The following is an 11439-nucleotide window of genomic DNA, read 5'->3' on the forward strand; positions in this document are numbered from 1 at the left end:
ACACTGCCCCCAAGTGCACGTGTTAATGTTACGTGCAAGTATGTTGGCAAACGCCCATGCGGGCTTCTGCGGGCGACACCTGTGCATGTTCGCAGACTCGCAGACGCAGAAGCATAACTCTGGCTAAAGACCACACATCGAGCCAATACTGCGCAACAATCTTTATATGGACTTTACCATCGCCACTACCTACATACCACCTTGAAGTATATGTTTATTTATATACATACATTTTACCATCTCCACTATCTACATATTTATTTATTTATTTATATTTCTATGTAAAATGTACATGTTGCTTTTTTTAAGGTTCTGTTTTTAAGTGGTTGTGTCCTCAATGAGGACTTTCATCCTTGTTTTCCAGTATTTACTTTTGTTTTTCTCTTTATTTTGTTGGTGTGATTTGGAAACCACATCTTCGGGTTATTGTTTCAGATTGAGTACTTGTTCATCTTATTATCATTTGCTGATGTTGTCTCACCTCTCTCTGCCTTCCCTCCAACCACACTGTTTAGGGTGAGTTCCCTTGGGATGATAAAGAGTTCCGGTTCCATGTTATGGCAAATATCGCGCTCTGGACAGCGGTGACTTATTACTTCTTTTTCTACACACCTGGCCATGAGATCACTTGGAAAGAGTTTGTCAACAGCTTCTTGGCGAGTGGAAATGTAAGACCTTTTAAAATCCATTTGTCCTCGTACAAGTTTTAGACCCTGTAGTTAAATGACTCCATAATTATGCTTTGAGAGTTTTGCAGGAAATTTGTATGATGGGTTGATGGGATGGCGCAGAGGGAGCACACTTTCCTTTTAGCTGTCTAGCCTGTGTTCGATTCAATGACCTGAATAGAAACTGTCAGACCGGTGCTTCACAAGCAGGGTGTTGCTTTAATGAGTGTGCCATCTCTCAAATGGATGGTGAGCTCAGGAGCCATCTGCTAGCCATTGCTTGTGGTGTTAAAATATCCCATGGTGTCTTTCAATGAAGAGTAGACTAGTTATCGATGGCACCCTGGCCAAATTCCAATTTTTCACCCTAATTTTCAGGGTACTGCATCAGTGGCACCAGCCTGCCCCTAACTAATGATGCAACCAGCTTGCCAAATTCGCAATTGAATCTCAGTCCAATTTACATTCACTCACAATGCCAAGATATATTTGCTCTCATCTGCAAACTTGTTCGGTTTCTTGCTTTCTTTCTTGTTGTGCACTGCTCCTTTCCTATGCCATCTCCAGGCGCTGCATAACGTCATTGCCGGGCACCGAAGTGGGTCTGGCAATGACGCATGCTGAAAGGGAGTACTCAGTTTTCACTCTGGTTGTTTTCTTGTTTTCTTGTTTGTTTTCTTGTTTGTTTGTCCGGGCGATATCTCAGCCATCCTTTGAGCTAGGAAGCTGAAATTTGGGCACAATAGTGAACAAGGACTTTGTCAAAAACGATATTTTTTGTTTTTTGATTAATCAATTAATTGATTAGTTAATTATTATCGATTAATCGCCCGATCGATCGCTGAATTAACGCCAGGGGGGTTGACTCAGCCTGTCATCCTTCCGAGGTCGGCAAATTGAGTACCAGCTTGCTGGGATGAATGATCACGGTGTGTACCCCGGTTTAGAATAGGTACACCGTATCCCTGCGCATCGTAAAAGGTGACCAAGGGTTGGCGTCAGGAAGGGCATCCGGCCATAAAAAACATTGCCTCAAACAGGGAACCATGATTGTCATGGGGCCCGCAAGGCTAACCCCCGCCCTAGCGGGGAAAAATGGCCTTAAAACGATCATTCATTCATTTATTCATAAGTACTTATTTATTTCCTTTCTTTTCTGGGCAGCATTATCTCAGGCACATTTTGAGCGAGGAAGCTGATATTTTGACACGACATTGACCAAGTCATTTACCTCTGAAGGCTATTTTTGATTTGATTAATCAATTAATCGATCATTTATTTAATTATTGCATTAATGATTTAATTGTTTTTTTGTTTTTTTTAGTTACAGATTTGGATGAAACGGTGGCGGTATTCTATTGGCGGTGAAACGGTGGTATACTAATAGGTATTATATTAGCCAATTGATTAATTATTTAATTGTTTTATGATTATTATTTATTTATTTTCATTATTAATCATTTATTTATTTTCTTTCTCATCTGGGCAATATATCAGCCACTTTTTGAGCTAGGAAGCTGATATTTGGACACGACAGTGACCAAGTGATGTGGCTATAAAGGATATTTTTGATTTATTGATTAATCAATTAATCGATGAATTTTTGTTATTGATCAATCAAATATATATATATTTTTTGATTAATGACTTATTTAATTAATTTTTAAAAGTTGCAGCTTTGGATGAAGCACTGGTGGTTTAGGTATGCTATTAGCCAATTGATTAAGAAAATATTGGCTGATCATTATTTGTTGATTTTAATTATGCAATTAATCAATCAATTATTGCATACCTCTCCCTCCCAATACAGTTTCTATGAGCTGCACGGCGGTATTGCCGGGCGCTTAAGGCCCGGCAATACCGCACTGGACGATATTTATTTATTTGGCATGGGGGTGGTGTACTTTGAATGTATCTGTACTTGTTTCTCTTTGATCCCCTATCCATCTGTGAAGCTGCTGCTCCCTGTTGTATAGCTCCTTTGTGAGCCTAGATTTTTTCATGCAATTGTTTTTATCTCATCATTACAATAATAATGGTAATTATTAATAGTAATTATTATTATTACGAGCAAAATTATCCGTCACTTTGACAGAATCAAAAGTTCATGTTCAATGTACTTCAAGATTATTGAAATGTCCCACGATGAAGCTGAGTCGATGGGCCGATCACTTCGCCATCACAAACAGGTCTGTAGTCTGTCCTCTTCTGCTTCCTTTCCGGTCCTTGCACCCTCTGCTCTTTCCATGGTTTGTCCCCCCCCCCCCCCCCCCACTCCACACCCTGGTTGTTGCAGGCACACGCGATCCATCATCGATCCCCTTCTGGTAAAGCTAACTAAATCCAGGATTGGTGCTCACTTCCACTCATTTATTATTTGTTACTCTTTTTTTTTTCCTGCCTGTGGTACCAACTTCCACATTCTCGTCAATCTCATTATTCCCTCCAGGTCCTCGAGACAGCTGTTAATCACCATCTCGGATCAGAACCCAACACCCAAACCATAATCTTTTCTACCCTCATTAATCTCCTTTCCCCCCTCCCCCCCCCCCCTCGCACCCCCAAATTTCCAGTTTTCCCTCCTAAGAGTTTCCTTCTCTTTCCATCTTGTCCACCCTATGCATCCTCTCCTTCCCTCATTCCTCCTCACACCTATTGTTTTGTCCAAGACTGTCTCTATCTTGGCCTTCAACTCTGCTGTTGGTGTTACCCACTGTCTCACCTTCCTCTTGTCCTGTCACTTCCTGATCCGTTCATTGTACCAATACTGCCTCTTCCACAAGCCTCGACTATGTAGACAAAAAAAAATCGCACCATGCCTGAAGGAAATGTTGTAGTTTGGGAGTTTGTGTGCAGTCCATGCAAGTCACAGGACTTCCAGATGCTGACAACTTTAGAACCTGTTAGAATTACCCTTCAGAATTTCCCTTTAGATTTTAGAATTACCCTTTAGAATTACCCTTTAGAATTACCCTTTAGAATTACCCTTGAGAATTGTCCTTTAGCTTAGAATTACCCTTTAGAATTACCCTTTAGAATTTCCCTTTAGAATTCCCTTTAGAATTTCCCTTTAGAATTTCCCTTTAGAATTTCCCTTTAGAATTTCCCTTTAGAATTTCCCTTTAGAATTTCCCTTTAGAATTTACCTTTAGAATTTCCCTTTAGAATTTCCCTTTAGAATTTCCCTTTAGAATTTCCCTTTAGAATTTCCCTTTAGAATTTCCCTTTAGAATTTCCCTTTAGAATTTCCCTTTAGTATTTCCCTTTGGAATTTCCCTTTAGAATTGCGCTTTAGAACCCATTAAAATCACCCATTGGAATCACCTATTAGAATCACCCATTCGAATCACCCATTCGAATCACCCATTGGAATCACCCTTTGGAATCACCCTTTGGAATCACCCTTTGGAATCACCCTTTAGAATCACCCTTTAGAATCACCCTTTAGAATCACCCTTTAGAATCACCCTTTAGAATCACCCTTTGGAATCACCCTTTGGAATCACCCTTTGGAATCACCCTTTAGAATCACCCTTTAGAATCACCCTTTAGAATCACCCTTTAGAATCACCCTTTAGAATCACCCTTTAGAATCACCCTTTAGAATCACCCTTTAGAATCACCCTTTAGAATCACCCTTTAGAATCACCCTTTAGAATCACCCTTTAGAATCACCCTTTCGAATCACCCTTTCGAATCACCCTTTCGAATCACCCTTTCGAATCACCCTTTCGAATCACCCTTTCGAATCACCCTTTCGAATCACCCTTTCGAATCACCCTTTCGAATCACCCTTTCGAATCACCCTTTCGAATCACCCTTTCGAATCACCCTTTCGAATCACCCTTTCGAATCACCCTTTCGAATCACCCTTTCGAATCACCCTTTCGAATCACCCTTTCGAATCACCCTTTCGAATCACCCTTTCGAATCACCCTTTCGAATCACCCTTTCGAATCACCCTTTCGAATCACCCTTTCGAATCACCCTTTCGAATCACCCTTTCGAATCACCCTTTCGAATCACCCTTTCGAATCACCCTTTCGAATCACCCTTTCGAATCACCCTTTCGAACCCATTAGAATGACCCTTTAGAACCCATTAGAATGACCCTTTAGAACCCATTAGAATTACCCTTTAGAACCCATTAGAATTACCCTTTAGAACCCATTAGAATTGCCCTTTAGAACCCATTAGAATTACCCTTCAAAACCCATTAGAATTACCCTTTAGAACCCATTTGAATCAGCCTTTAGAATGACCCTTTAGAACCCTTTAGAATTACCCTTTAAAACCCATTAGAATTACCCTTTGGAACCCCCCAGAATTACTCTTCAGAATTACTCTTCAGAATTACTCTTCAGAATTACTCTTCAGAATTACTCTTCAGAATTACTCTTCAGAATTACTCTTCAGAATTACTCTTCAGAATTACTCTTCAGAATTACTCTTCAGAATTACTCTTCAGAATTACTCTTCAGAATTACTCTTCAGAATTACTCTTCAGAATTACTCTTCAGAATTACTCTTCAGAATTACTCTTCAGTATTACTCTTCAGTATTACTCTTTAGTATTACTCTTTAGTATTACTCTTTAGTATTACTCTTTAGAAATTGGCGTCAGGAAGGGCATCCGGCCATAAAAACATTGTCTCAAAACAGGGAACCATGATTGTCATGGGGCCCGCAAGGCTCACCCCGCATCGCCTTAAAATGATCATTCATTCATTCATTCATTCATTACTCTTTAGAAATATTCTTTTGTATTACTCTTTAGTATTACTCTCTAGTATTACTCTTTTGTATTACTCTTTTGTATTACTCTTTAGTATTACTCTCTAGTATTACTCTTCAGTATTACTCTTTAGTATTAATCTTTAGTATTACTCTTTTGTATTACTCTTTAGTATTACTCTTTAGTATTACTCTTTAGTATTACTCTCTAGTATTACCCTCTAGTATTACTCTTTTGTATTACTCTTTTGTATTACTCTTTAGTATTACTCTCTAGTATTACTCTTTTGTATTACTCTTTTGTATTACTCTTTAGTATTACTCTTTAGTATTACTCTTTAGTATTACTCTTTAGTATTACTCTTTTGTATTACTCTCTAGTATTACTCTTTTGTATTACTCTTTAGTATTACTCTTTTGTATTACTCTTTTGTATTACTCTTTAGTATTACTCTTTAGTATTACTCTTTAGTATTACTCTTTAGTATTACTCTTTTGTATTACTCTCTAGTATTACTCTTTAGTATTACTCTTTAGTATTACTCTTTAGTATTACTCTTTTGTATTACTCTTTTGTATTACTCTTTAGTATTACTCTTTAGTATTACTCTTTAGTATTACTCTTTAGTATTACTCTTTCGTATTACTCTCTAGTATTACTCTTTTGTATTACTCTTTTGTATTACTCTTTAGTATTACTCTTTAGTATTACTCTTTAGTATTACTCTTTAGTATTACTCTTTTGTATTACTCTCTAGTATTACTCTTTAGTATTACTCTTTAGTATTACTCTTTAGTATTACTCTTTTGTATTACTCTTTAGTATTACTCTTTTGTATTACTCTTTAGTATTACTCTTTTGTATTACTCTTTAGTATTACTCTTTTGTATTACTCTTTAGTATTACTCTTTAGTATTACTCTTTAGTATTACTCTTTAGTATTACTCTTTGGTATTACTCTTTAGTATTACTCTTTTGTATTACTCTCTAGTATTACTCTTTTGTATTACTCTTTAGTATTACTCTTTTGTATTACTCTTTAGTATTACTCTTTAGTATTACTCTTTTGTATTACTCTCTAGTATTACTCTTTCGTATTACTCTTTAGTTTTACTCTTTAGTGTTACTCTTTAGTATTACTCTTTAGTATTACTCTTTTGTATAACTCTTTAGAATTGCCCTTCAAAACCCAATTATAAATACCCTTCAGAACCCATTATAATTTGCCTTTAGAACGCATTATAATTTCCCTTTTCCCATATAAATTTCGCTGAAAATTTCGAATTGTTCTTGCTCAGATTTTGAGTTGTTATTAAGTTATTTTTAATGCATCTTGTTAAGTTGTTTAAACTTTCTTTTTGTTTCCATTCCGCCATTTTGTTTCGGCCTACTCAAACGTGCCTTGCCTTGGAAACATGACCGATTATCATTGCATAATTGAAGCATATTGTGGTGCGGGAGCACACACGTTGAACAAAGGTAGGCCACAACGCTTTGGTTATCATCGAGCTCTTTATTCATTGCTCACTCATCCGCACTGGAGCGCTCCGGGCTGCGCGCCCGGTGTATATCCCGCGGCCATGCCTACCCCTCGGGCGTGGCCCCCGCCCACTTGGTGCGTGGAATGATGCCCTCACGCCAGTGAGCTTTCGTGTCCGCCACACGCGCCCCCCCAGAATTCCCGCGCACCTGGAGGGCCAGTTTGCGGGGCAACCGGATGACCCGGCCGAAGCGCTCTCTGGCGACTGGCGGTGTCCGGGGTGCAGGGATGCCTCCGGTTGCACCCAGGATGGGCGCAGGACCGGGGGGCGGCGGGCCTGGGCGGTGCCGGGGGTCCGCCCGCAGAGGGGCGGCCCCGACGCGGGGGCCGAGCCACCGGCGGTGGGTGGTCCACGTCGAGGTGGGCCGGCTTGAGGCGATCCACCGAGACGCGGTCGGGAGTGCCGCCGATGTCCAAGGTGAAATGTTTCACCCCGGTCTCCAGCACGCGGAAAGGCCCGTCGTACGGGGGCCGCAGTGGTGTCCGGTGGGCGTCGTGCCGGACGAAGACGTACTCCGCGGTGCGAAGCTTCGGGGCGACGTGCGTAGGCGGGTGCCCGTGGTGCGCCGTCGGCACCGGGGCGAACCTCAGGGCGGTCTCCTGCAGCGCGGAGCGCTCCTGCGCCGCGGACCATGGTGCTGTGGGGTCGGGGAGGAACTCGCCCGGCACCCGCAGCGGCTGTCCGAAGACCAACTCCGCCGCGGATGCGCGCAAGTCGTTCTTGGGCGCCGTCCGGAGGCCCAGCAGGACCCAGGGGAGCCTGTCGACCCAGCCGCCGTCGCGGAGGGTGGCCCGGAGCGCGGCCTTCAACGAGCGGTGGAACCGCTCGCACAGGCCGTTGGCCTTGGGGTGGTAGGCCGTGGTTCGGTGCAGCTGGACCCCGAGCCCCCGCGCGACCGCCCCCCAGAGCTCCGAGGTGAACTGGGGGCCGCGGCCGGATGAGATGTCCGAGGGGGCGCCGAACCGGGCGACCCAGGTGGCGATGAACGCCTGCGCGATGTCCGCCGCCGTCGTCGCCGCCAAAGGCACGTCCTCCGGCCACCGGGTGGTGCAGTCCACCATGGTGAGGATGTGGGTGAAGCCCCGCGAGGGGGGCTGAGGTCCCACCAGGTCCACGTGCACGTGGTCGAACCTACGTGCCGGCACCGTAAACGGGGCCAATGGGGCCTGGGTGTGCCGGTGCACCTTCGCGCGCTGGCACGCGAGGCACGTCCTGGTCCAGCCGCGGACGGCCTTCCGGAGGCCATGCCAGACAAACTTGTCTGCGACCAACCTCTGGGAGGCCTTCGTGCCCGGGTGGGACAGGCCGTGGATGGCGTCAAAAACCTGGCGCTGCCAGCCCGCGGGCACGATGGGGCGAGGCCGCCCGAGGGAGACGTCGCACAAGAGGGCCGCGCCGTCGAACGGCACCTCGGTGACGCGGAGGCCCGTGACAGCGGTCCGCAAGGCCTGGGCGCCGGGGTCGGCGGCCTGGTCCGTCGCCATCAGGGCATAGTCGATGCCAAGGTGGACTGCGTGGGCGACGGACCGGGAAAGGCAATCCGCCACCGGGTTGTCCTTCCCCGCGACGTGCCGGATGTCCGTCGTGTACTCGGACACGGCCGAGTGGTGACGCTGCTGCCGGGCCGTCCATGGCTCGGCGACCTTGCCCATCGCGAAAACCAGTGGCTTGTGGTCGACGAAGGCCGTGAACGCACGGCCCTCGAGCAGATGGCGGAAGTGCCTGACCGCCAGGTGAAGCCCGAGCAACTCGCTGTCGAAGGTATTATAGCGGCGTTCGGGCGGGCGAAGCTGCCGGCTGAAGAACGCCAACGGTTGCCAGACACCACGCACCCATTGCTCGTGCACCGCGCCCACCGCGTAGTCCGAGGCGTCAGTGGTGAGGGCGATCGGTGCATCGGGCGCCGGGTGCGCAAGCATGGTGGCGTTAGCCAAGGCGAGCTTCGCGCCCGCGAACGCCGCGTCCATCTGCTCGGTCCAGGCAACGTCACCTTTGCCCGGCTTGCCCCGGAGGGCCTCGTGCAAGGGGCGCAGGAGCTGGGCGATGCGGGGCAGGAACTGATGGTAAAAGTTTACCATGCCAAGGAACTCCTGGAGCCCCTTCATCGTGCGGGGCGCGGAAACCCCTTCACCGCCTCCACCTTGGCCGGTAGGGGGACGGCCCCGTGCCTGGTGACGCGGTGCCCCAAAAAGTCGATGTCGGCAACGCCGAACCGGCACTTGGCGGGGTTCTCGATGAGGCCATGCTGGCCCAGACGTTCGAAGAGCGTGCGGAGATGGTGTAGGTGCTCTTCGCGGGACGTGCTGGCGACGAGGATGTCGTCCAGGTACACGTAGACGAAATCCAAGTCGCGCAAGACACTGTCCATTAGGCGCTGGAACGCCTGAGCCGCATTGTTCAAACCGAAGGGCATCCGAAGAAATTCGAAAAGGCCGAACGGCGTGATGACCGCCGTCTTTGGGATGTCCTCCGACCTGACGGGGACCTGATGGTAGCCGCGTATGAGGTCCACCTTCGAAAAGAAGGACATGCCCGCCAACCGGGCGGAGAAGTCCTGGATGTGGGGGACGGGGGTAGCGGTCGGGGGTGGTGGCGTCGTTGAGGCGCCGGTAGTCCCCGCATGGTCGCCATCCCCCGCCCGGCTTTGGCACGATGTGAAGCGGCGACGCCCAAGCACTCTCGGAGCGCCGCACGATGCCGAGCCGCTCCAGCGTAGCGAACTCCGCTTTAGCTACGGCGAGCTTCGTTGGCTCGAGGCGGCGTGCCCGGGCATAGACCGGTGGCCCGGCAGTGGGGATGTGGTGTTCCACCCCGTGCCTGACGGCCCTCGCCGAGAAGGTGGGCCGCGTGACGGCCGGGAAACGCGCGAGGAGGCGGGTGAATTCGTTCGCTGCCGGAAGCGTACAGATGAACCTGGCCGGAACCGAACCGCTCAGCAAGCCGCTCGGCGAGCCGCTCAATGAGCCGCTCCGGGAGCTGCTCAACGAGGCGGGCAGCGCGCAAGCGAGCGAGCTGAACGTCTCAGCCTGGACAAGCCTTCTGTGCTTGACGTCCACCAGTAGACCATTGGCACACAGGAAGTCCGCGCCGAGCAGTGCCATAGGCACGTCGGCAGTGACGAACGACCATCGGAAAACCTGCCCTCCGAACCGCAGAGAAAGGCAGCGTTTTCCGTATGTGCGAATGGACGTACCGTTTGCGGCAAGCAGCGTGGGGCCCCGGCCCGCGGACTGCTTGTCGGACGTACCGGCGGGAACGACACTCACCTGCGCTCCCGTGTCGCACAGGTAACGGCGCCCGGATAAGGTGTCCGTGATGAACAACAGGCTGCCAGTATGGCCGACGCTCATGGCAGGAAGCGAGCGCCGGCCTGGTCGTTTCCCGACCTGCCAAAAGTACAAGGCGGGCGACAGGACCTGGCCTTGTGGCCGAACCTGGCATGGAAATGGCACTAGGTCTGGCCCGGTGGTGGTCGCCGCACCGGTTGCGACGACGGTGGTGGGCGGGGCGTGGCGGCGGCCACGCACGGATCCGCCAAACCTACGCCGCGCTCGGAAGGAACCGAACGCCATGCCACGCGGCGATCCGCCAAATCTACGCCGTATTCGGGAGGATCCGAACGCCATGCCACGCGGCGATCCGCCAAACCTACGCCGTGCTCGGAAGGATCCGAACCACCCGCGCTGTGCGCGGCGCCGGGACCCACGACGGCCGTGCTATATGCCGGCCGCGCGTCGTGGGCTGCGAAGTACTTGTCCGCCTCCCTGGCCAGGGCCCGCGGTTCCGTAATGGTCGACCCCGCCAACGCGAGCCGCATCTGTACAGGCAGCGCGTGGAGGAAGAGAGCACGGAACAGGAAATCCGCGCGGCCGTCGCCGAGCAGGGCTAGCATGTAATCCATGCGGGCGGACGGGCGTGTGTCGCCGAGGGCGGGAAGGTGCAAAAGACGGTCGGCGCGGTCGGCCTCTGGGAGGCCAAACGTATCGAGGAGCAGCTGCTTGAGCGCCGCGTACTTGCCCTCGTCCGGCGGGTGCCGGAGGAAGGACACGACGCGCGCGGCCGTGCCGGAGCCAAGGCTAGCGACCACGTAGACGTACCTTGTGTCGTCCGCCGTGACGCCCCGTAGCTGGAATTGGGCCTCGGCTTGAAGAAACCAGGTGTCAGCCTGCGCTTCCCAGAACTCCGGCAGCTTGATCGCGTTGATGGCCATTGCGCGTTCGGTGGTTCAACTACGGTTGAACCAGTCGGAGGTTACCAATGTGGTGCGGGAGCACACACGTTGAATAAAGGTAGGCCACAACACTTTGGTTATCATCGAGCTCTTTATTCATTGCTCACTCATCTGCACTGGAGCGCTCCGGGCTGCGCGCCCGGTGTATATCCCGCGGCCACGCCTACCCCTCGGGCGTGGCCTCCGCCCACTTGGTGCATGGAATGATGCCCTCACGCCAGTGAGCTTTCGTGTCCGCCACAATATCATCATAATCTGGATTTG

At 49.3% G+C, this 11439-nt stretch overlaps 1 protein-coding gene across 3 annotated transcripts in view; it reads left to right on the forward strand.

The window, feature by feature from the left end:
* The window catches only part of AFG3L2 (AFG3 like matrix AAA peptidase subunit 2), a 72243-nt gene that overhangs the window by 47673 nt on the left and 13131 nt on the right, over positions 1–11439 (forward strand). For all 3 annotated transcript variants that reach the window (XM_068126649.2, XM_068126650.2, XM_078785823.1), the window contains one exon: positions 516–668. In XM_068126649.2, the coding sequence (XP_067982750.1) occupies positions 516–668 (153 nt within the window). The remainder of the gene's footprint in view (positions 1–515; positions 669–11439) is intronic.

Source organism: Myxine glutinosa, chromosome 10, assembly GCF_964187855.1.
Source record: "Myxine glutinosa chromosome 10, kmMyxGlut1.1, whole genome shotgun sequence".
In the NCBI taxonomy this organism is placed as follows: Eukaryota; Metazoa; Chordata; class Myxini; order Myxiniformes; family Myxinidae; genus Myxine; species Myxine glutinosa.